The following is a 26,573-nucleotide window of genomic DNA, read 5'->3' as shown; positions in this document are numbered from 1 at the left end:
TTTATTCTATCTTGGCAGAAAGCATCAGGCATTACACACCTGTACTTTTGTTTGGGTTGCAAGTTTCCCCATAATATAGCATGTCATTGACTGCATACATGTGCTTTGTGAGCACCATGTGATAATTCTGTGATGTATGCAGCAGGAAGAGATTTCACACCTCCAAGTTCAAATTATGGTAAACCAAACGCTCCTGGATGGCTGCCCTGATGTTGTTATTCTCTGACATTCAGCTGTGTTATCTATATTTGAACCTTCATGACAAACCCAGAAAACACTGATGGGGTGACAAGGGCTATCAACACAACTCCAGCTTCCAATGTGCAGCCTGTGATGGCATGCATACAATAAAAGCTCTGCTGCCACAGCAAATGTGAAGGAGTGGATGATTGGAATTATGTACCACCCTGGAGTTACGATGGAGCACTCAGTCGAGTGGAATGCAATATTTGTGGTAGCCTGTTGCGCAGCTCTCACCACCAACTATATGGTGAACCACTGCAGAGTAGGAGGAGACTGCCCAGGAACCACAAATTCAACTGCAACTCCAGTAAATAGAACTTCACTTCCTCGTTAACCACAGTGCCACACCTCACCCTCCCTCTCTTATTAACAATCTTGGCCACTATTCACAAATAAAATGCACCACACATTAAACATTCTGAACCAAATTTACAAATCAAATGATGCCATGTTGTACACAAACGTCACTGAATCACCCCTGTGCATTCCCTTAATGTCTGTCAGTTCTGTTTGAATGGTTCTATTGGGAGAATTGCTCCCTGAATGTCCTGAGCATATATGTCTAAAATGGCTTCTCCCTATCCCTCTCCCTCTTCTGGCATGTTGTCCTGCTCTGCGTGGTCTCTGCTCTATCTCTCAATCCTACTCTGTTACAAAGTTAATGCCTGCTACTGCACCATTCCTCAGAAAAACTGATTCATCCAGATTCTGAAGTCGGGACCGATTCCTTCAGAATCTGTTAAATTATTCCCTGTAGAATTTATCAAATTTTAAACACTTTTAAAGCATCAAAACTGTTACAATTGTTGCAATACTCAGTCAAAATCAATAGCAAACAAACTGAGATAGTTAATGATGTCTCTAAATGATACACTGTGTGTGGGAGAGTTACTTCCTACTGATGATCATGTGTTCACCTGCATGTTATTAAGAGACAGTGTCAGCTAGAACACTTAACTCCAAAATGGTATTGCTGGTGTCAGATCAGTGTTTGCGCGCTGATTCACAGCGTGATCTGTCGACTCTATTGACTTTAAGAAGAAGCTCACTCTGTGCATGCTAATGAGACCACTTACACTGCTAAGAAACAATGACACTCTGAACTGTGGCTGTTTGGAAATTTCAAAAGAAAAGCAAAGAAGATGCTCTAGTCCACAAATATCGGCTTGTGGTAATCACTGCTATTCAATGAACTATCGAATCATAGAATTGTAGGCTCCCTACAGCAGGTCATTCAGCCCATTGAGTCCACACTGACCCAATCTGCAGTAACACCACATTTATTGAAAATCCAATTTCTAGAACCTTTGCTTCATGGAAAATATCCATTTTTTGTCACTGACAGATGTTTCTATCATTGCAAATGGACTAGAGTTATTAGAGCTAGGAAGGTATTCAATGAATTTTCAACAGAGTGAACAGATAAGCTAAAAAGCTTTCCCTTCCCCAGCTATACTTTCCTGATTTTGAGCTTGGCAAAAACAGTAATCTGATCGGGTGTGTGATACTGAGTAAGTGTAATGTTATAGCTTGTCTCCTACTCCCTGGACTTTGCAGTTATTATGGAAATACGTGTTGTTTCATGTTCTCCAAGTGACATTCAGATCCCTCTGTCCAGATAAAGATTCAGAAGTCATTGGTAACTTCACACTAAGACTTGTTGATGGTTAGTTTTCTTTAAGCCATCAAACTAACAAATGCATCCTTCATTCACATCAGGGAGGTTTCTGGGAAAGACCTTCATTCAATATCATTTAATTGCTGATTTCTAAAAATGATATGTCTGCTGACATCAACAATTCTATGCTGAGCATGCTCACCTCAATGTTTTTGGATTGTTTGTTCATACACACGACACAATACAGCACAGGAACAGGCCCTTCAGCCCACCAAGTCTGTGCCGATTCCTAATCCTTACTTACACTCACTGCTTAGTGCTCATGTGCTGTTTGCCCTCTGTTTGCCCCACAATATGCCTTAAATGTTGCTAACATACCTGCTTCCACCACCCCGACTAGCAGTGCATTTACAAAGCCCACTTTTAAAATGAAACAAAAAATTCCAATTTTTTCAGTAGTTTATTTTCTATTCACCAATATAATCTTTCATTCATTTTTCCCCCATTATTAGGCGTTTGTTAGGTCTTAATCGCTCTTTATTTAAACATATTTAAAATATTTCTCTGCACATCCCCAGTGGCTCAGTGGTTAGCACTACAGCCTCACAGCGTCAGGGACCCCGGTTCGATTCCTGCCTCGGACGACTGTCTGTGTGGAGTTTGCACATTCTCCCCATGTCAGCGTGGGTTTCCTTCGGGTGCTCTGGTTTCCTCCCACAATCCAAAGATGTGCAGGCTAGGTGGATTGGCCATGCTAAATTGCCCATAGTGTTCAGGGGTGTGTGGGTTATAGGGGGATGGGTCTGGGTGGGATGCTTCAAGGGGCGGTGTGGACTTGTTGGGCTGAAGGGCCTGTTTCCACACTGTAGGGAATCTAATCTAATCTAATCTAATCCTCACTGGTGCCCACAAGAGCATCTTTCTAAATGCTACAGCATCATATGCACTTCTCTCACAATGGATTTTCATGAAAAATGGCATAAGAATCCTGCTCACATGTCATAATCTGGATTGTGTTGAAGGCTCACACAACACAGTGCAACTAAAAACATGGCACAGCATAGCACACCGTAGGAGACAACAGATCATGGTGTAGCACAAAATGACACAATACAATTTGGTGTAAAACACAATAGGACACAACATGGTGCAACATGACAGATTACAACTCAACATATTGCAACACAAGACGCACAATATAACATGACATAACAGAACACAGCATGAAACAATACAATATAATTACATCCCGGCATGACACAACACAGACCTTAGCAGTACAACACAATTCAGTCAAATACAATATGACACTACACAACACAGCACAACACAGTGCGGCACACACAACGCAGACCAGTACAATACAACACATACGGTGTAGCACAACATGACACAAAACTGTTGTCCTCACCTGGTCTGGACTCCATGTGACTCCAGACCACAGCAATATGATTGACTCTTGAATGCCTTCTTCTGCGCAGTTAGGGATGGGCCATAGATTGTGGCCTGGTCAGTGATGCACACATCCTGCGAATGAATTTTTTTAAAAACCAGCATGAACTGGTGTAGTACAACATGGTAAAATTCAATAAGGTGCAATGCAACATGTTGTAAAGCAGAGATGGCACCGCACAACACATTGCAACAAAACATTGCACAGAGTGACATGGTGCAGTACAACAGGCACAAGACAGCATAGTTCAGTTCAAATACAATTATACACAAAACCTTTGGCTATTGACACCAGGTCAAGTTCAGAACTGTCTCCAGCTCTAGTTGAGCCATCACCCTTCGCCCCTGTGATGAACTTGGCAGTGATATTAAATTACATGGGGAATCGCAGGACCACTGAGAAACTCATTAAAAATTCAATAAAAATTGGCAGCAAATGGGATTCCCCAGTCTTTCTCCCTGCCAGTCCTTTAAAATTCTGAAACTGTCCCAGGTGCATTCAGATTCAGAAACTAACTCTAGGACTACGACTTTGAAATTGCACTTGAAAACAAGTCCCAGGCCTATGGTCATTTGAAAATCCACCCCAAATTGTCTATTTGTGAAGTTGACTGGCCTACCAAGCCATAGGCAATGAGACTGAGCAGTGAAAGAAAGAAGCAACAACTTGCACTCATCACACATTTCACAACTGTGGAGCTTCGCCATGTGCTTTAGCATGTCTGATTGTGAAGTAGGGCCATAGAGGGCAGGTGTGACCTCACAGCTAGACTTCACAAAAACAATAAATGACCAGACCAGTTCTTTCAGGGCTGTTGGCTGAGTGTTAAACGTTACCTGGGCTGCCAGAAGAAATTCAAGGCCCTACTTCTCTTCAAGGTTTACTTGATCAACTGATCAGACAGCTTCCCTCTAGTGAAGATTGATTCATAGCTTTGTGCTCAAGATCTAAATGGAGGCTTTGATCATGACCTTCCAACTCAAGGGGAAGACTGCCAACACTGAGACATAGAATCATAGAATCCCTGCTGTGTGGAAACAGGCTACGTGGCCCATCAAGTCCACACTAACCCTCTGAACGGCATCTCACCCAGACCCCCCTGCCCCATCCCATCCTTGTAACCCTGCATTTCCCATAGCTAATCCACATTAACCCTGCAAATCCCTGGGCACTATGGGCAATTTAGGATGGCCAATCCACCTAACATGCACATCTTTGGACTGTGGGCGGAAACCAGAGCACCTAGAGGAATTCCATGCAGACACAGGGAGGATGTGCAAACTCTACAGTCAGTCACCTGCAGGTCCCTGGCGCTTGTGAGCCAGCAGTGTGAATCTGGATATGCATAATTCCTCACCATAATGAATCTGCTCAAAGAATATTGGCACATTTCACTGACTCTATAGCTGAAGAGAGTCCTACTCATTTTAGGCCCAACTGAATATTTTCAACTGCCTTTGTCTGGGCTTCTTTGGCTTTATTAAGTGTGAAATTGGATACAGTGTGCAGCAGGCATCTTTCTACAATTCCTGATCTTAAATTGCCAATCCGTGTTTTACCCCTAAATTGCACTCTTTATATTTTAAAAGAGGCCAGGCTTCGGGCAGTTTGGTGTTTCTGATATGTAGCAAGTCCTTTTTAAAATGCTACTGATTTTGTCTTTGTTAACAGAGCAGTTTTGTTATCTTTGACTTTAAAGCTTTCACTACCCAGTTAATACCTGGCGTCAATTTGAAAATTGACCTTATTTACTCAGCAAGCATTCAAAACAGAAATTGAATATTAAGATCCAGTTTTGTTGCCTAGTAACCAACATGGGTTGACTCTTTACTGACTGCAAACGTGAATAATTATATAGAACTATGGCAGGTGTTCAATGAGACTGTTTTGTACGATGTGACTGTAACCTTTAAAGTAACTTGGTGAATTCAAACAATACCTTTCTTTGTCAGGGGATGGAAGCTGGAGTTTCTAGAATGATGTGGAGGCCCCACCTAATATTGTGAAGCACTAATTCTTGTCACAGCTTGTGTTATGACAGATTCAATTGCATGACCATGTTGCAAATGAATCTAAAATATTTTTAATGGCTAGAAATATAGCAGCCTAAACACTAATCATTTCACTTCAGGTGTATTATAACACTTCCTTCCTAACCACTATAATTGTGCACACTTTGACCATTACAAGTGTTTCCTCAGCCATCTTTCACCCTTGCTGCTGTAAACTGAGCTCTTGTGGAGCACTGAGGCTGTCTACTGCATCTTCTAGATCTACTATGAGTGTGTGTTGGACCCCCAGGCAGTGCCTGGCAAGCATCAGAAAGATTTCCTATTAATAGCCCAGCTCACTGCATCGGATGCTGTATGGTAATATCACAGACACCAAGCCTGAACCACTGCTGTATTGTATGCATTGTCTTTCTTTTGTTTATTCATTCATAGGATGAGAGCATCACTGTCTAGGCAGCATTTGTTGCCCCTCATCTGCTGTGGTGGGATTTGAACCTGGGTCCCCAGGACATTATCTAGGTCTCAGGATTGACAGTCCAGCAATAAAGCTGCTAGGCCAGCACCTCCCCTTCTAATAAGAACTCAGCTCACACAGGCATAAACATTCTCAATAAATAAAAGTGAGTCAATGTAACACAGTTTGGTAGAATAAGGTGCCTGCATCACAAACCCAAGGAAGTCACTTCCAAAACAAATGTTATCCAACTTAGTTTCAGGGATAGTAGGAACTGCAGATACTAGAGAATCTGACATAACAAGGTGTAAAGCTGGAGGAACACAGCAGGCCAAGCAGCGTCAGAGGAGCAGGAAAGCTGACATTTCAGGTTGGGACCCTCTTTCAGAAATCAAATGATTTCTGAAGAAGGGTCCTGACCCGAAATGTCAGCTTTCTTGCTCCTCAGATACAGCATGGCCTGCTGTGTTCCTCCAGCTCTACACTGTGTTATCACTGACTCTAGCATCGGCAGTTCTTATGATCTCTAACTTAGAATCAGTGACGTGTTATGTCACAGAGGCAGACCGTCTGGCAGTGCTTATGGCAGCCACGAGAACTCAGCGAGACTGACTCTCCTCCCTTTTCTCCACAGCCCTTCAACATTTTTCACTCCAATTAATTATCTGATTCTTCTTTAAAATCTATGATTGAATCTGCCTCCTGCACTCTCAGGCCATACATTTAAAAAATGAACCTCTTCTGCGTCTCATGGTTTTTCCTGATTTCATCTTTGTTCTTTGGCTATTTGTTTAAGCAGGTGGTTCTGAATTGCTGCAGCAATAGGAACAATTTCTATAAGGCCACAACATGGAGGAAGATAATTAGGCCACTCTGGCCAACATGTCTGTTCCATCATTCAATGTGAGCATCGATGATCGATAATCCTCAACTCGACTTTTGTGCCTTTTCCCTATAATCCTTGCTTCTCTTGCTGAAGAAAAACTGTCTATCACTACCTTAAAAATCCCAGCCTCGACAGCCCTCTGTAGTAAAGAATTTTTTTGGTTCTATCCTCATTCTGTCCTAACTGGACATTAGGGTACCCCATACTCTGAGATTACGTTCTTTGGCCCTGGACTTTTCCACAAATGGGAACAATCTCTCTACATCTCCCCCATCAAGTCCCTGAGATATTCGGTATGTTTCAATAAGGTTTTTTACCATTCCTCGAAACTGCAGTGAGTACAGCCCTAACTTACTCATCCTCTCCTCATAAAAAAATCCCTCCATACCTATAAACAACCAAGTAATCTTTCTCTGCACTGCCTCCAACAGTCATATAGCTTAGATATAGGGGGCTCAAGCAGTTCATAGTACTCCAGTTGTTGCCTAACTTGTGCCTTATAAATTTTCAGCAAGACTTCCCTATTTTTATGGTCCTTTGTTTTTGAAATAAAGGCCAACATTTCATTTGCTTTCCCTGTTACCTGCTGAACTTGGATATGATTCTTTTGTGATTTATGCATGAGTATGTGCAAATCCCACTGGACTGTAGATTTCTGCAGGCTTTCTCCATTTAAATAATATTCAGCTTCTCTATTATTCCTGCCAAAGAGCATAATATCCTTTTTTTCCACATTATATTGCATCTTCCAAGTATCTGCCTGCTCACTTAACCTGTCTATATTCCTCTGTAGGTGTCATCCTCACCACTTGCTGTGGTGCATTTACTTCCCAATTCATGTCGTGATTGTATCTTACAAAAAATTATGGCTCCACTACTGATCACTGTGGCGCTCCACTAATTACATGTCGCTCCTGTCCTAACACTCTGTCTTCTATTAGCTAACCAATCCTCTATCCATGCTATACTGCCTTCCACACCATGGCTCTTACCTTATTGAGTAACTACGTTTGTTCAGCTTTCATGAACACTTCACATCCAGGAATATTTAGTATCCAGTCCTTCCTTTTTTTGAGCTGGGGTACATTACCATATTACATGTCTGCTTGGCTATCTGTTCCTGCAGCTCACTACCCACTATGTTTACATTAATACAGGGGTGGCATGGTGGCTCAGTGATTAGCACTGCCTCAAAGTGCCAGGGACCAGAGTTCGATTCCACCCTCAGGCGACTGTCTGTGTGGGTTTCCTCCCACAATCCAAAGGTGTGCAGGCTGGGTGGATTGGCTGTGCTAAATTGCCTGTAGTGTTCAGGGATGTGTAGATTAGATGGGATATAGGGGGATGGGTCTGGGTGGTATACTTCAAGGTCAGTGTGGACTCGTTGGGCCACACTGTAGGGATTCTAAGCATTGTAAATCTTATTGCAATGTTTTTTACTCTGAACCCACCTTATTCTTTACTATTGATTTTGCACTTGTACTCTCTCTCCTTCCCATTTGTTTATTAACCTTGTTTGTCATTCTTAATTTTACATTATGGTTCCCATACCCCTGCCAAGGTAATTTAAATCCTTCTTGAAAGCAGAACATCCCCTTCAGATGCATAGAATCAAACAGCATGGAAGCAGACCCTTTGGTCCAATTCGTCCATACTGAATCAGCTTTCCCAAACTAACCTTGTCCAACTTACCTGCATACGGCCCGTATCCGTCTTAAACCCTTCCTATTCATGTACCTGTCCAAAAGCCTTTTAAATATTGTAACTGGACCTGCATTTATCACTTTCTCTGACATTTCATCTGGTAAACCATCCTCTGTGTGAAAAGGTTGCCCCTCAGATCCCTTTCAAATCTTTCTCCTCTCACCTTAAAATATACCCCCTTGTTTTGAAATCTCCTACACTCGGAAATGACCTTTGTTATTCAGCTTATCTATGCTCCTCATGATTTCATAAATCTCTGTAAGGTCACCCCCCAACCTCCTACACTCCAGTGAAAGAAATCAGCTATCCAGTCTGTCCTTATAACTCAAACCGTCCAGTCCTGGCAATGTCCTGGGAAACCTTTCCTGAATGTCTCTAATTTAATAATATTCTACCTAGAGCAGAGTGGCCAGAACTGTATACAGTATTCCAAAAGTGGCCTCACCAACATCTTGTACAACCTCAACATGACATCCCAATTCCTAAACTCGATGGTCTGAGCAATGAAGGCAAGTGTGCTGATCCACCCTATCCACCCATGATGCAATTTTCCAAGAACTATGTACCTGATCCCCTAGGTCTCTCTGTTCAATAACACTACCCAGGGCCCTACCATTCGCTGTATAACTTCAATTTGAACTCCGTCTGCCACTCCTCAACCCATTGGCCCAATTGATCAAGATGCCTTTGTAATCTTAGATAACTTTCTTCACTGGTGACTATACCACCAATTCTGGTGTCAACTGCAAACTTATCAGCAGTGCCTCCTAAATTCTGTTCCAATTTGCTAAAATAAATGACAAACAACAATGGGCCCAGCACCCATCTCTGCAGAGCACTGCAGGCCTCCAGTCTGAAAAACAACCCACTACCACTACACACACTCTCTCCTACTCATCATGCCTATTATTTAACCAGTTGGAAAGCTTTCCCTGAATCCTACGTGATATAACTGTACTAACCAGTCCACCATGTGGAACCTTAGCAAAGGCTTCACTACAATCCATGTAGACAATGTCTACCATTACACCCTCACGTGTGTGTGTGTGTGTGTGTGTGTGTGTGTGTGTGTGTGTGTGTGTGTGTGTGTGTGTGTGTGTGTGTGTGCACGTGTGCGTGTGTAGGTTGCAGGTAGTTGAGCCAATTGAGCTTTGCGAACCTCATTGGGATTTTCATGCGCTTCTCCATTTTGTGACAACTTGTGGGACAGTGGGGCATAATTTTTGGTTTGGCAGCATCTGTGGAGGAGAAAACAGTTAATGTTTTGGGTCCAGTGACACTTCCTCAAAACTTATGAAGAACTTCTGAAGGAGGGTCACCAGACCCAAAGTATTATCTCTGTTTTCTCCTCCACAGATGCTGCCAGACCTGCTGAGCTTTTCCAGTAACTTTGATTTTGTTCCTGATTTACAGCATCCACAGTTCTTTTGGTTTTTATAATTTTTGGTTTACTTTTTCCAGTTAAGGTGTGACTTTTAGTTTACCCCTTCAAGAAAGGACTAATTCTTGTTTTGGATTTTGAAGAACAGCGTCTGCCTGAATTCAAAGGTATAGGGTGGCCTGATGTATAAGATTCAAGTCAATGAGTGAATTGTTGACTGGTTTCCCACTCTGTAGATATATTCTGAAACAGCACTGTCTGGCATGACCTCTGATAACTGGCTATTGCATTGTTTGTCGCCTTCTTTTCCTGTTGCTTTCATTTTCTGTTGTGAGAAAATGGAAGGCTAATAGAAGGATGTCTGCAGCTGTACTTGCAGCTCCACTTAAAAGAAAAGATGGAATGATTAGGAATTAAGTGTAACGTCAGTTTCCCATTGCAGTGAAGTGAAGCATGTTGCTTACCTGAGATAATGGGAACTGCAGATGCTGGAGAATCCAAGATAAAAAAATGTGGGGCTGGATGAACATAGCAGGCCAAGCAGCATCTCAGGAGCACAAAAGCTGATGTTTTGGGCCTAGATGATGAAGGGTCTAGGCCCAAAACGTCAGCTTTTGTGCTCCTAAGATGCTGCTTGGCCTGCTGTGTTCATCCAGCTCCACACTTTGTTATCATGTTGCTCACCTCTTACTCTAATTCTTGTGCTGCCCAAGTCCTAGTGTTTGATGGAAATGAGTCTAAGGTTTCCTGGCCTTAACAAAGCTGGATCATCTGAAAAGGCTCAGGAGGTTTCTCCAGCATCTAAATTAGAACTAGCTTTCCTGCAATTTGCTTGAATTTGTACATAGCAAAGTCTGTTCTGCACACCTATGTCATCAAGCAAATCAAATTCATCTAGGCCTGTCACATTCCCCAGGAAGAGCAATATGTGCCCCTTAACACTGGGCCTTTAATTGACTGCTGTGATGGTGATGATTGTGTGGGGGTGGGGGTGGGGGGATAGTTGGGGATGGCATGTGCTGGTGGGTGGTTGGTGAGGATTCCGTGTTTGATTTTCTACAGCCTCATCCAAGTCATAAAACTCTCTTTAAAACTGGCTAGAAAGGGTCTCCGCTGATGGGATTCCTTCATAGTCTGGATTGTGCCATACTTGTATATCCATGTATTTTCTAAGAACCTATTTCTCCACGGTCTCTGTAAGCACTTTGTATGTGCTTACTTTACTGTGGCCAATTGATTTCCTCCTGCTCCATCGATGTTGTAGAAGTTTATAAAAACATGAGGGGCATAGGTAGGGTGAATAGCAAAGGTCTTTTCTCTGGTGTAGGGGAGTTGAAAACTAGAGGATATAGGTTTAAGGTGAGAGGGGAAAAATTTAAAAGGGGCAACCTTTTCACACAGAGGGTGGTGCATATATGGAATGAGCTGCCAGAGGAAGTGGTGGAGCCTGGTACAATTGTGACATTTAAAAGGCATCTGGATGAATATATGAATAGGAAGGGTTTAGAGGGATATGGGCCAATATGCGTTGAGGGAAGAAATGCAGGGGATGAGGCAGGCACACTTCAGGGCCCTGTTAACCCTGACAGGAGAGAATTCTCCATTGAGGAGAAAGTAGGACATGTCAGAGGCAGCCCAGTGGAAGATGGTATTATTGGAATAGCATGACAGAGATGGAGAAACTGTGAATGGAATCTTTGCCAAAAGCTAGGTGTGAGAAGTTTAGTTGTGGTAACTGTGGGATTCAGTGGATTTGTCATGAATATTGAGGTACAGCCTGTACCCAGGAATGGAATCAGTGGAGTCAAGAAAGGGAAGTGAAGTGTCAGAGATGGAGCAGGTGAAGGTGAGAGAAGAATGGAAATTGGAAGCCAGGAGTGAAGAGAAAATGGCTAGGGCAGAAAACTGACAATTACTCAACCAACGTAAAACCTCAGAAGAATCATAACTCATTTGGTCTGGGAGAAAGGAATCAATAAGGAAAGGGATCCTCTTTAAATGGGCTTTGTGACCAACCAAGAGAGTAGATGCAAAAAGGAGGAGAACCAGTTCATCCCTTCTCATCCAGGAGCTAACCGTTTAGTATATCCCATTTGGGGCTATCTGGAGACTGATTGTGGGTCTCTGTGTGTATTAAAGCCAATCTCAACTTGAAGATTTTGCTGCAAATAGGACTGAAGACCACAGATGACTGAGCTTTGCACAAATTCCTTGATTAGTATTTCCTCTTTTTGTGTTTTCTTGCTGCCTTTGATATGTGCTTGCTTTTGAAGTAGGTTCCACTTTTCAATTGGGTTGCATCAGGTGCACGACAGATACCCTGCACATACATCTCCCACAACTAGAAATTAATACCAATACTTCTAAGTGAGGCCTTCAGAATGCCCCGTGGCACTTCTTTTCACTATACTATGGTGTACCCTGCTTATGTTTTCCAAAGCAGGTTTTGGTATGTGCCAGGCATTCTGATGACATGACCAATCTAGTATCATTGTGCCTGTCTCAATATGGAGTGGCCACTTAGCTTGCCAGCTTGGGTCATCACCTGACATTTTACCCTGATATTTGTTGTTCAGTAGCTTCCACAGGCAGCTTGTAAATGGTTGATGTTTTTGGCACAACTCTGGTGCATGGCGTAAGTCTCACACGTGTCGAGCCGAGTGGGCAGGAATATTGTTCTATAGACTTTCAGTGTTAATATCAGACTTGGCCTTCACTTTCAAACAGATGTTTCAAGTTTTCCAAAGGCTACTCTTGCTTTGGCAAATCTTGAACATACGTTATTATTGATGCAGAGAACTCAAGAGAGTGTGCACAGTTGAGATAGGTGTACTGCTGACTGGTTCTGATTACAGTTTGATACTTTGTGCTCAGGATGGGGCTTCTGTGGAGCAGGCTGATACATTACTTCAGTTTAATTTACGTTGCTCACTTTTTGTGTTGCTGGAGTTGGGTGGCAGGCTTTGGAGATCCAGTCCACATGCTACATTTGACCTCCATCTCTGAACTGGCAGCTAGTGCACAGTCAATGGAAAACTAGAAATTATGAGATATGTCTTTCGTCTTGGCCTGGAGCTCATCTCAGGTTTAGCAGGTCTCTTCCTAACAATGTCTGACTTTGTTGCCAGGATCACCATCATGGAGAGCATCAGCAAACGTAACAGAGAAATAGAGGCTAAAGAGGGTTGGTGACTGCACACAATCATTTTTACTCTGTTACTGACTGGGAATGGGTCAGAAAATTCACCATTATCCAGGATATGTCAAAGCATGCCATCAGGGAATGGTTAAACCATTGTGGTGCCCTTGGCATGCAGTCTGAATTTCTCCATTACCATTGCTGACTGTGATGAAGGCCTTGCTCAGGTTGGGTAAAGGTCAGTGCCCTTGGCATTTCTGCTGGAGCTGTCTGTCTGCAAACACTAAATCAGTGGTTCCTCAAGCTTTTCCGGACTACACTGACTCCCTGGGAGCAGAATCTATTTGAGATGTTGCACTAAGCAATTCAGGAGGATTCTAACAAAGATTTTATAGTTGGTGGCAATGATTGAGATTCCTCTAAGATTGTCACTGTTTTGACAAATTTGTTTCAATTGTTCAAACAGAAATTGTGGTACTTTGTATTCTTTTGAGATGATTACTTTATCTTACATAGCCTGACAGAGTTCAATGAGTTCCTTTACCACACATTTTAAACATAAGCAGGGATAATATTAGTGCTTGAAGCTTTGCTGCTTGACAGGAGTTTGGCTATATTTGTACTTTCTAACAGCCTGTGTTGGTCAACCAGAAAGCAGTTGATGATAACCTGAGGCAGTCTGTTTGCTTCGTCATTGATATATGAAGGCTGAATGAAGATGGTTAAATTACTTCCCTATCTTCCTTCAGTCTGGGTTTTATTTCTGTGAGCACTGTGACCTACGAGCATTGAGGATTAGTAATGAAGCAGACAGATTTCAGAACATTACAGAATCTTTGAAAATAGTTGCAAGTGATGAAGTTGGAGCTCATGGAGATTGGACTGAGCAGTGGAACAAGCCAGGTAGCTCTTTTGGGATCTGGTACAAACACAATGTTTCGAATGGCTTCCCCGTGTACTGTAAAATTTTATGAGTTTATGATACTTCCAGTCTTGATGGTCTGCCTATGATGGAGGTTCATTTGCTTTCTGATTCAGTCAAGAGTCTTGCATCTCTTTGAGCCTGCACTCCAGAGTTGTTTTGATATTTTGTTAGGTACAGCATGGGAAAGTGATGAAGTGTCATTGATGCAAATCCTGTAGAGGCGATATCTCCCTTCCTGTGCCTGCTGGGTAATCTCATTGCTTTTATTGAACTAATCTTATTGTTAATGAGAGATAGAATGGTGGGCCTCGGAGCAGTGGAATGTGTGAAATCCTGGAAGGTCACCCTGCCATCCTCAACACACCAAGTGTCTGTTTTCCTTGTATTCTAGCCACTCTTGAGTTACTCAGAGTGAGATACATCATGGCTGCCTGTTTGAGGCTGGGGGCATTGAGATGCTCTGGGCATCTAGGGGGATAGTTCTTCATGATTAGCTATGAAGTGAAATGACAGTGAGCAGTTAGTGCTGTACACGGCTTTCATTACACACAAACATATCCTTCCCGTCCCTTTACCTGGTGCCAGTACACTGGGTGGGAATGCATTCTAGATCACTTGTTGCAATTAGGGAGGGAGATAACTATACTGGTGATTAAGAGCTCTAATCAGCACACATCTTCAGCAATAGGAGATCATTGCTGTTATATTATACCCCAAGTCAAATTATTGATGACATGGCTTATGACAGTAAAGTTTATACCAGTTTTGTTGCCGTTTTTCTTCTCCGTGGCCATTCCAAAAGCCGTTTTTCTTCTCCACGGCCATTCCAAAAGAATATGTAACCTACACCAATGTCCTTGAGCTAATCGTCCTCCAGTGGGTGAATCTTTCAAAGGTTGCAGTCTGGATGTTGCCTTTAGTCAGGCCTCTATCAATCAGAGAAGTTCCTCTCTCGAATCTGTCATCTGTAGTTTTGCCCACAAATGTGCACATATTCCATATGCCAATGGTCACTTGTATCACTTTTACTTTCTTTTTGAGATTAACTTATGGCCACACTAATGGACGCCCGGTCATTTGTGGAGGGAGACCATTAATCTATATCTTGGGCAGCGAAGCAGGCATTTTAAGGGCATCATTTCTACTTGCTTCTTCAGACTGGGGAGGTGAACAGTGTAATCCTGAAAAGAGGCTGCTTATTCACCCGGGGGCTACTGAGTTTCATTCTGCTTCATTCCGGTGAAAACAATCCTGTGACGTGAGCTCAGTTTGGGGTCACATGGCTACAACTCCCAAGGAACCAGCTAGCATATTGTTAGCCCATAGCCATCTGACCTCTGACAAGTAGATGATGGATGACAGCTGATGGAAAGATTAATGCTTCTTGTTTTAATGATAGAGGGAGAGTTTTGAATTGTCAGTCCAACTCTCTCATCCTGATTGATTTTGGTCCAGTGGCAAAGCAAGTGTAGATACCTGGAGAGAGATACAGATGCAGTGGGTGACCAGAATGTCTTCTGTATCTTGTCAAGCTGTACCTGCTGATGCTAACCTGCTATCATGACCGTTGGATTTTAGGTGGGTCTCATCCCTCCAGTCCATCAGAATGAAGCTAGGCCAGTCCCTTAAGTGAATGAGGGCAGGAAACTTAGCAACACTCTCAGCTGGTTTGACTCACTTGGAGAAGCGGTTTATCAGGGTATGCCTGTAGTCACCTGGTAACAGCACTTTGGAGCCATGTGTAAGCACCGGATGAAAGTGCCGATAAGAAAAGATTGAGCCACTCGAAAGAGTGAACCCACCTGAGGGAGGCGCACCCCCGTTCCTTACACCCAGTATACTAACACAATTCAAACCATAGGAAGCAATGCACAATCATGTATGGACAAGATTACAAAGCAGTGTCACAAAGGGGGTGAAATTATACGTGAGAGGAGTAAGGAAATCTGGTAAGATGGCATACGTCCTCTGTTATACACTCTGCCCTTTATTTTGTCAGATTGACTTAAAATGAACCAAATATTGATGGAGTGTATAATGGATGATGAATAAAATTCCATCTGTTTCAACTCAATGCCCAAGTCCAATTTCACACTCAAAAGCTACAGATACCAGGTTATCATTCTGTAGAAAAGAAGCACTTGCATTTATGCAGCACTTTGCACAATTTTAGAATATCCCAAAATGCTTTACACCCAATAAAACACTTTTTGAAATGTTATAATGTGGAAAATGGAGACAGATAATTTGTATATGACAAGGTCCTGCAAAAAAGATTAATGCTCAGGTAATTCGTATCTGATGTTGCTTGTCAAGTGCTAAATATTGGTCATAACAACAGCAAGAAGCTTTGCACTCTTTGGAATAATGCCATGGGATTATAATGTCCTGAGAAGGAAGATGGAGCTTTAGTTGAATGTTTTATCTGAAATGCAGCATCTTAGACTGTGTAGTACTCCGTCTGTGGCCAACAACAATAAGTGCAATATAGGAGGAAAGCCCATGGAAACCAGGAAAGTGCAAATTACTTTACAGTCTTGTGCAAACAGACTGCAAATCCATCTTCACCCACACACAAAACAAAAATGATTAAACACCTTTTGTTCCACTCACATTTGTTACTATCTAGTGCTTTGCTCCTGGCGACAGAAAAAAAAAACTCATGTTTTGCTTGAAAAAGATAGACCCTATAATTCTGCAAATTGTTCTCCCTGAAATCTTAATCTTTCATTGGCTCATAAAATGCAAGTTATTCAAAGACTAAAGAACTTCCAGAAGGTTTTGAATGACATCAGCTTGCAGCATTATGGATTTGTGGCAAAATAAATTACAGATATAAATAACAGATATTAATTGCTCCTAAAGGAACAGATGGGGATGCAGTGGAATTCAGATGCCTTTGTGCCAATGTTTAGGGAAGGGGGTAGATATCCTTAACTTCAAAGTTCACTACACTGCACATGCCCACTTCAAACAAGCTTTGTCAAACGGATTTCTGTAAATTTTTAGGTTTATCCAGGGGAGGGATACCACCCTCTTCAATGACAGCTCTCAGTACCTGCTTCAGATTTGTGTCACAGCTCTGTTCCCAACCCTTGAAGATCTAAGCGATAAAATCCTTACTTATGTTGGCTGGGGCTGTCACAGAAGGTTACAGCAGACTATTTCTAGAGGGTAGGGAGGGAGACTCAACCAATCACTCTTTACCTCTCTTGGCCTGGCCACCAAAGTCTCAGCTTTCACCATCCTACAAAAGGTATGACATCTGCCTCCAACTGTCCATAAGGCCCACAGGCAATATCAGGCATTATATCAATAACAAAGGTTAAAAATGGACACTGATCATGTCCAATAGAACAAACATCACCAAAAGGAGGACGCTCCACTAAAACAAAGCAAGTAACCCAGTCAACTAAAAGATTAACTGACACTCATCATAATCTTCATAATTTTGAAGACACCTATTGGATCTCCTCCATTCCTGAGAGAAACTGTAAAGATTGACTGCAGCATCTGTAACCAGAGGATACTGATTATGGAAAATACTCAAAAAATCTAGCATGATAAGGAGAAATGAATGTTTTTAAACTTTGCAAGTTATGATGTCCTATTGTCTGAAGGGCTGATGAAAACTTAATCAATTGTAAATTTTGAAAAAAAATTGCAGCATTATTTGAAGAGGAAAATCTTGTTCATGGATCACGGAAAGCTTCAAGCAAACTGATGGTCACTGTGCAACTTCATACCAAGGTTGTCAGCTTTGAGCTGGACTAAGAGTTTGTGTGAGCAGCCAGTAATTGGGACAGTGCCTTCAGCCAGCATCATCCTACGTGCACTGAGCACGTCAATGATAGTCATTGCTAGACCCTCTTCTGAATTGTTTGACCATTTGCACACTATGTGAACCATATGCTTGTAAAGTTGTACCAATAGTTCATTTCTAGAGAAATGGAATTGAAAAACAGGGATGTCTGACTGGATTTTCAGAGAGTTGGAACCAGATGTAAAATTTCTACCCCCACTGCTGACAGATCAAACTTTTGCAAGTCAGGGAAAAGGGCTATGGTGTGATTAACACAGAAAGGAAGCCTGAATTTAGCAGGGCTATTTGACCTTGCTGAATTCAAACGGAATCCAATCTTGGCTGTTGCAAAGCAATTTAACTCCCAGTACTGAAGTCAATGGGCAGATAAGGGCTATATAACTGTCATGATTTGAAGAGTTTTTTTAAAAAATGCACATCACTTTAAACTTAATAAAACTACTAAAGGTGTCATTGAGAGGTCAAATAAGATCTCTGTTCTAGCAATTACTATATTTTTTTGCTGACATTTCCTAAAGATTCTTAATGAATGTTTGGCTGATTTTCAAAGCTTACAATGATACAAACAGAGCAATTTCAAGTTCATAATTTGATTCAAAGGTGAAGGAGGTTTTCAGAGAATAGGGGATAGAAAAAGAAGTTTGTTTATTTTTACATGTGATTAACAACTGAGTTTTACTAAGTTTGAAAGGAGCGGTTTTAAGGATGGGATTTTCTTTTTAAATATTGTTTTATGGTTCATGTTGAGGGATGCATGACTTCTTTTTCAACTTCCATTAATCCTCAGGTCACACCAAATCTTGAATTTAACCAGTTTGGTGATGTGGTCAATTATCTCGATCTCAGACTGTGTCAGGTCAATTTTAAGAATGCCACCCCCATCAGATTCTTTAGTCAACTATAAATAACTGGTTTATGGCCAAAAACAAACTTAATCAAACAAAAATGCAAAGGTTGTTGACAAACAGTTTTGACCATGCAAATATTATATAACTGCTCTTTAAATGAACAAAGATACAACTACACAATTTGAGGAGAAATAAAAGATGAAAACTATGGAGTATTAAGTTTAAAGTAATCTCCCCAAGTAACATGCAAACTCATGAAAGAAGGATAAGTTATTGATTGCACAGAATGGTATTCTGATTTTTGAAGCTTTTTTTGGGGCATACAAGCCACAGGTACTGGGATGTCTTCCTAGAACAGTCATAATTGGCTGCATTCCAATTACTTCTGGCAGTGAAGTTGATTGTAAGAAAATCCTGCTTAGGAACTCTCTCTGGGTGGTGACAATGACTTTTGGTAGGCTCTAAGTGACATCGTTGTTGGGAGGATCGCAAAGAAAAGCCGATGGACCAATAGTTGAGTTTATAAGGAGGATAAAATGTGAAAAGCTATGGGTGGATTGACATGAGTTGGCAAGGAGGGTATAAGTAGCTCTGGGGTAGATGGTTAAGTTGGTGTGAAGATGACTCTGTGGAAAACATTGTCTCATAAATTCATTTGTAATTGGACAAATAGCATGTAAGGTGGAATTGTACTGTACTGAGGCCCATGGTGAGCAATTATTCTAGATAATAAGTTTTCTTCGTTTATTTTTGAAAGGTTTTCCTGGAGCACAGATACCATTGACAAAGATGTTTTTTGTATCTCTGTGATGGTTATAGAATATTATCAAATGGAACAAAGCTTGAGAAAGAAGTAAAATGGCCATTTTAACCTGCTGCAATTGGTACTCAGCAGCCAGCATGGCCTCCAATGCTCTGCTTCTGACAGCAGTAAGTCAAACTCCACCCTGCATCCTACACTCACCACCTGCTCCCTCCATTGTCTTCCTCCTCACATCCCCCAGTCCCGGGGCTGCCAAATCAGGAAACCTCCCATCTATCCATTGCCATAACAAAAGATGGACCTGTCATGTTAACTGTATATAGATCCTTTTGTGGACCATATTCATGTTTGCTGCTCATTTTTGGTCTTCCTTTTAATGAAAAAGGATAAAAAGGTATTAGAAAAGGTACAAAAAACAATGATACTTTAACTATCTAGAATAACTGAACAGATTGGGGCTCTTTTCCCCAGAAAAGAAGAGGTCAAAAAGTGACATGATAGGGTCTTTTTGTTTTGATGGGGTTTGATTAGGTAGATGTATTGAAGATATTTCCATGGATAGGGAGTTAAATTTCAGGGCCGCAAATATGAGAAGGTCAGAAATTGAGAAGAAGATTCATTCCTCAGAGAGTTGTTAAAATGTGGAATTTGCTACCACATAGTGTGATTGAAGCATTAACATAAATGCATTGAAGGAGGGCTGGGTGATGGTTAATGTATAGAAGGTTGCACAAACATAGAATAAGGAGTAGGCGATTCAGTTTAACGTGGTTAAGGGAACTGCTAAAAGTCCAACCAGGGTTCCTTATGATCGAAGCAAGACCTCACTTAATTGGGTGAAGTAAAGTAGGAGGGAGTTGATGTGAACCATAGACATCAAAATAGAATCAGAGGCTGAATGGCCTGTTTTTGAACAGTAATTACAGTGTAACACTGAGAGGCAGTCTTTTCAGGTGGGAAGAATTACCATTTGAACACATTTCATGACATATCAAGGAAAACTAAATGTTGTGATCAACTCTTTCAGAATGAAATTTGAATTTCTTTGTCAGCAATTTTGGTCCTTCCTAGTTAGTTAGTGACTGGGGCTATATAAATGCATTGACGCAGTATTATTGTTCAGAGTAATGCTTGGATTGTACTGTAAACAGCTAAAACCCCTTTGGCAGGAGTCAGAGGTAAACATTTTCATTGATGGAAGTGTCTGCGAAAGTAAAATGCAGATTAATTAATCTATCACACAGACAGCCCATCTGTTTCAACAGAAGAATGACAAAATTCAGGTGCAAAAAATGAATCTATAACTGCACTAATGCCTCAACTTATAACAGTTGCCGAACAGAAGGCAAGAAAATGCAAAGCAAATTCAAATCAATGTTTTCACTGCTGTGACCAATTCATCAGATTCCAGCAAATTGACTTGATCCATTTAGGGGGTCTGTGCCTGCTGGAGTTAGAGTCTGCAAGACAGAAACCCCTGTGCACAGCACCAATAAATCATGTCAGTGATGACAAGATTTGAACACACTTTACAGAAACTATTAGGCACACAGTATTTGAGGCATTCTGTCATAGACATCATGGAAACACATGTCTAGCCTCACCAGAGATGGAGAAGCATAGATAGAAAGATATAGGAACAGAAACATCAATGAGTAAACATATGGGGAACGGGAGCTTAGGCAACAATAGAAGGAACTAGATGAAGAGAGAAAATTAATATATAACTCAATATATGAAGACAATGATAAATAGAGAATTGTAGAGAGATAGATACATAGAGGAATGGAATGAAAGAATTGTTTACATTACAGGGTTGTCAGGTAGAAATAGATAAAAAATAAACATTGAAAAATTAAATATATTGGAGAAAAAAATGGTTCATTTATATTTGGGGAGCATTTCAAAGGTGCAATCTGTAGATAATGCTTGCTAAAAACAAACTTGCCTAGAGATTGGATGAACACAGCAGGCCAAGCAGCATCTCAGGAGCACAAAAGCTGACGTTTCGGGCCTAGACCCGTCTGATGAAGGGTCTAGGCCCGAAACGTCAGCTTTTGTGCTCCTGAGATGCTGCTTGGCCTGCTGTGTTCATCCAGCCTCACATTTTATTATCTTGGAATTCTCCAGCATCTGCAGTTCCCATTATCTCTTGCCTAGAGATTGGTTTATTTGGGGGAAAAATTCCCGCTAGAAATGGCTAACACTGGATCCGATCAGCAAGACAGTGAGTACTATTGATTTTCTCACAGCATCAGGATGTGGATGGCAGGCTGCAGACCTTCAGTTACCCCACAAAGCAGATCCCCTGCTTGAACAGAGATAAGACCTCACTGGAACATCAGTGCATATGGGAAGGGTGGGGAGGGTATGTTCTGGAGAAGAATTTGAGAGAGGGGTTTGGCAGGAGAAGTTCAGGGGAAAAGATTATTTGATGAGGAGGGTTAAATGAGATTTGGAGGGCGGATATTGCAAGGTGAGGAGAGATTGCTGCGAAGATCAAGAGATGGGGAGATGCGGAGAGAGGAGATTGTAAGAAACTGGGGAGGAGAATTGAGGGGAGATTATGGGGGTGCAGTAGAGAGGGGAGCTGGTGGTTGGAGGTAAGAAATCAACAGTTGAATTCAGAAGTGATCTGCATTTTAAGTGGATTCAGAAGGAACATTGTGTTCCATTTGTTATGAAGGTAAGTAAAAGATTTATCTCTTACCCCTTTTGTTGACAATGTATTTTAACTACTATCAGTTTTTCTGTCTGACTGGCCAGAGTATGTAAGAGGCCTGTTCAATCTATGTCAGCTTGTCTTCTACTGTTTCTAGCTCAGGGTCTGTAAAATATGGTAAACTGTAAAAAAAAACGATGATCCACATAAAGTCCTTTGGCAAGCACAGTAAATTCACCTGAACCTTGAAATGAAACTGCTGAATGATCTTCCGACTGAACAGATGCCTTAGCATTTTGTCAATAAATGTTCCTCTTGAGTACAACTCAGTGACAAATGAGCTGCGCAGTTAACAACATTCAGATGTGTACGTTGGTAGATGAGGTACGAGCAAGGAGACATGCATCCCAGTAACTCCATCTGTTCAGTTGCTGTATCAACTTTACTGCTTCCCTATCGCTCCCATGAGACGGCCTCTTCTGGATGCCCATGCTCTGCAAACAAATGTTCCTCTGTGTGAGAAACTCTTCTCAAATGATCTGTAATGATTTTAGTTTATTGCCAGTCAGTAATGATCTGCAATCAGTAAATGTTTGAATGAGTTATGAGTGTGCAACTTTCATTCTGGTAGGGGTTTATACATAGGAAGGTGTCACCCGAAAACCAATTAAAAATAACAGACACACTTATTCATAGCAACCAATGCTTGATATCATTGGGCTATTAATAAGAGGGATGATGTGGGCTGATGAGAGACAATATTTGATGCAGCATTGTTATGTTGGATTAAGTACCATCATCAACAGTCACCGCTAAAGTGCTTTCAGAGCTCTCATTTTATTTCGCTTTTTAAAAAATTTTATAGTCAGACATGCTATCGCACAAAACTGAACAGTTTTTATGCCCACCACCGAATTACCTTTCACCTATTATCTGCCACCGCTAAACCCCGTCTTTCCAATTAATCAATTTACTTGCAAAGTACATCAAGGCAGTAGGGAGAGAGGGAGGGCATTAAATCAAAATGGAGTTGGAGGCGCCGTCATCATTGGCAATTTTTATAAAGTATCCTCAGACTTGTGTCTATCAATGAAATTAACAATAAAAAATTAACCATGAATAGAATGAAGATGAAGCAGTAAATTTCTGTACACAGATACTGCCAGACCTGCTGCGTTTCTTCAGAAATTACTGTCTTTGTTTCCAATGTTGCAGCAGCTAAGCTATTTTCTCCAGTGTGACTCCCATGATTGCATGTCATGTGATGCTGCACGCCTACTGTTTGCACTGGTCAGTGGATATTAATGCATTTTTCACACAAAATGAGATGGCTCTGTAATAGTAAACATTTTAAAGTCATAAAACAGTATATCTCCTCACAAGTATTGCTGGTCCCAAATAAGCAGAGCTGTTTAAGGCCCGAAGCATGGGGGTTAGTTGTTATGGATTTGTCTGAAATGAAGAATATACTTGCTGTACTCTGTGCCTTTGTTGATTTCAATGTTGGTGCCTCAAATAGTATGTCCATATAGTTTGATGCATTTCCTGTGCAGATGAAGAGAGTCATCATGTTTTTGCCTTCTAATGTCAATTTGCTTCTGATTTTAAGTCCACACTGATGGCTAGCAGCAATGCTGACATCTCTAAGTCTATCTCAACACAGTCTCTCCATCAACAAGTCCCCAGCTCTGCCTCCTCATGACAATAGACAAAAGCTGTGTCTTTGATGGCCACAGGGAAAAGCCTCAGTAAAACTCAGAGTAAGTTTAACCCCAAACATGCAGTGAGTTGGCTCACTGGCAATGAGGACTTTTGCTGGTACTCATGAAGCAAATTCCCAGATATGAATAAATAGCTCCATTGCTTTGTGGTTATGTCAGGAGAGCAGCAGGCCAGTAGAGAAACTCTGAGAAATTAAAAAATGCCTGTACTGGAGACCGAAGGTAAACTGATGTCTAAATATGTCAGCTCCTTGGAAACCAGTCGATGCTAAAAGTAACGCGTTGCAGTCATACAGTCATAGAGTCTTACAGTATGGAAACAGACCCTTTGTTCTAACGAGCCCATGCTGACCATAATCACAATTTAAACTAGACCCAACTGCCTACGCTTGACCAATTTGCCTCCAAACATTTCTTATTCAAGTAATTATCTGAAGTACTTATCTCAAGTACTTATCTCTGTTCTAACTGTATTCAAATCTACCACTTCTTTTAAAAGCTCATTCCACACATGAACCATTCTCTGTGTAAAAAAAGTGCCCCCATATGTTTTTTAAATCTTTCTCCTCTCACTTTAAAACTATGTCCCCTAGTCTTAAAATCACTCACCCTCGGGAAAAAATGCCTGTTGCTCACCTTATCCAAACACCTTATTATTTTATAAACCTCTTTAAGGTCACCTCTCAACCTCCTATGCTGTAGTGAAAAAAAATTCCTGCCTATCCAGACTTTCCTTATAACTTAAGCCCCCATTCCCTGGAATGTTGTGATAAATCTCTTTTGAACCCTCTCATGCTTAATAACATTCTTCCTATAACAGGATGGCCAGAACTGGACACAGTACTCCAGAAAAGCTTTCATATTCAACCTGGGAATTTGAGAAGGAGATTCTGCTGTTTGGTCAATACTTAAATTCCCTCAGGTGTGTGCCCTGAACTGGCCTCCCCAGCTTCGCTGCAAAGAGTTAACACAAAACAGGAGACAGCAGGCACAGGTCAAAGGAGATAGGTGGAGAGAAGGGATGCTACAGGCTGCCTCCATCATGTCCCACTGGTCAACCACCACCCACCTCAAGTCAGACAGGCTCCCAACTAATAAGGGGTTGACCTATCCATCTGCTTCAATGCGTGATTGAACTTAGATTATCTGCTCAACAAATGGATGAAACCCACTGCACCCAGCATTAAAAAAAAATCTAAACGTACAAAGCAAGCTGGAACATGGGGACTGTGTGCTTGGGACTGCCAAATGACTTGTAACTGGTCAATACCACATACAAGATAATGGTATTGAACAACAACTCTGTTAGGCTGAGCACTAACACAGTATCCTGACAAGAGACCAGGCCGGCTGAGAGCAGTTTGCTGAATGGAAAATATGACATGTTCATCTGATAGTGGTACTGTTCAGAGGAAACTGTGAACAAAGTGTTGTCTTCACTCTAAAGAAATCACTATTACACAAATAGTTCAAAACACTTTGTGTCCTTTGACCTCTCAAGCCAACCAAGGCCAGTTAACCTTGGGCCTATTGAGAGGACCACAAGAACAGGAATAGCCCATTTAGACCACTGAGCAGTGATTTCTTAAATGCTGTGCTCCATTGCAGAGGTGAACTGCTTTAGGCCAATGCTGCTGCATGCACATTAAGGCATTGGTGTGGAATTTTCAGTTTTGGATATCTGCATTATAGTGGTCCTGAGGACTTTTGTTCTTTATCACAAAGTAAGGCACTTAAACTCTTTAAGACATGTAATCAGAGATAGAGGGAACTGCCGATGCTGGAGCCAGAGATAACGCAGTGTGGAGACAGAGGAACACAGCAGGCCAGGCAGTATCAGAGGAGCAGGAAAGCTGACGTTTCGGGTCGGGACTCTTCTTCAGATAACATTAGCTTCCCTGCTCCTCTGATGCTGACTGGCCTGCTGCATTCCTCTCGTTCCACACTGTGTTGTCCAAGACATGTGGTACTATTTTATTTACTTCTGTATAAAGAAGTTTATCAAGTATTGCTCTCACTTCAAATACCCATTCTTGACCAGTTTCTTCTCTTATCCTGTGGTCAGAGTCAGGTGATCAGCTACTTCAACATAGTTTATATGAATATACCATCCTGTGAAAGGCCAAATGTATGATGTCTCTCCAGCAAAGTCCTTAAGAATTCTTCCTACTAGGGGACTTCGATGGAAGAGTGAAATGAAATATGTCCATTCTGCCAAGATAATATAGCCTGAGGAAGAGAATAGACAAAGACTACTTTCATTCTGAAGAGGAATGTGAAACGTCATCTTTGCTTTCTTTCCATGAATGCTGCCAGACCTGCTGAGGCTCTCCAGTAATTTCTGTTGTTTGTTTCAGATTTCTAGTATCTGTAGTTCTTTGGTCTTTGTGTTTAAGGAAGCTGGGCTTTATTGCAACCGTGAGATTTCCGTGACTAAAATCGTCCTTCAGAACAAATTAAGTCACTTAAAATGTTAACTCTGTTTCTATCTCTAAAGGTGCTGTCAGCCATGCTGTGATTTCTGTTTTTTCTTTACATTTTCCAGGTGCTATTCCAACCTGAGTAAGAGAATGTGGGATGACAACAAGCTGACTGACAATGCCAAGCTGTGAGTCCACTAAGCATACATCTTCAGCATAAATTTTCACTGCAGTGACATACTGTGGGATGAAAAGCTGAGCAGTTTCTGCTTTTAACCCTTGCTCACTCAGACAGATCCTCAGCATCTCCTGGCAGGACAAGTTCACCAGCTCAGAGGTCCTCAAGTGTGCTGACTCCATCAGTATGCACTCATTGGTAAGCCAACAACATTTGCATTGGCTCAGCCACAACCATCAAATGGATTTTTAAAAATATTATTTCATGGAATGTGTGCTTCGCTGGCTGGGCCAGCATTTATTATCTATCACTAATTGCCCAGAGGGAAGTTAAGGGTTAACCA

General features: G+C 41.5%; 1 protein-coding gene across 1 annotated transcript in view; it reads left to right on the top strand.

The window, feature by feature from the left end:
- The window catches only part of LOC125466806 (uridine phosphorylase 1), a 159,828-nt gene extending 133,569 nt beyond the window's left edge, over nucleotides 1-26,259 (top strand). The window contains exon 11 of the mRNA XM_059641356.1: nucleotides 26,178-26,259. Coding sequence (XP_059497339.1) covers nucleotides 26,178-26,194 — 17 coding nt within the window. The 3' untranslated portion in view covers nucleotides 26,195-26,259. The remainder of the gene's footprint in view (nucleotides 1-26,177) is intronic.
- The last annotated feature ends 314 nt before the right edge of the window (nucleotides 26,260-26,573 follow it).

This window comes from Stegostoma tigrinum, chromosome 2, assembly GCF_030684315.1.
Source record: "Stegostoma tigrinum isolate sSteTig4 chromosome 2, sSteTig4.hap1, whole genome shotgun sequence".
NCBI lineage: Eukaryota > Metazoa > Chordata > Chondrichthyes > Orectolobiformes > Stegostomatidae > Stegostoma > Stegostoma tigrinum.
The sequence above is the reverse complement of the archived record's forward strand: the minus strand, read 5'-3'. Positions and strand labels throughout refer to the sequence as shown.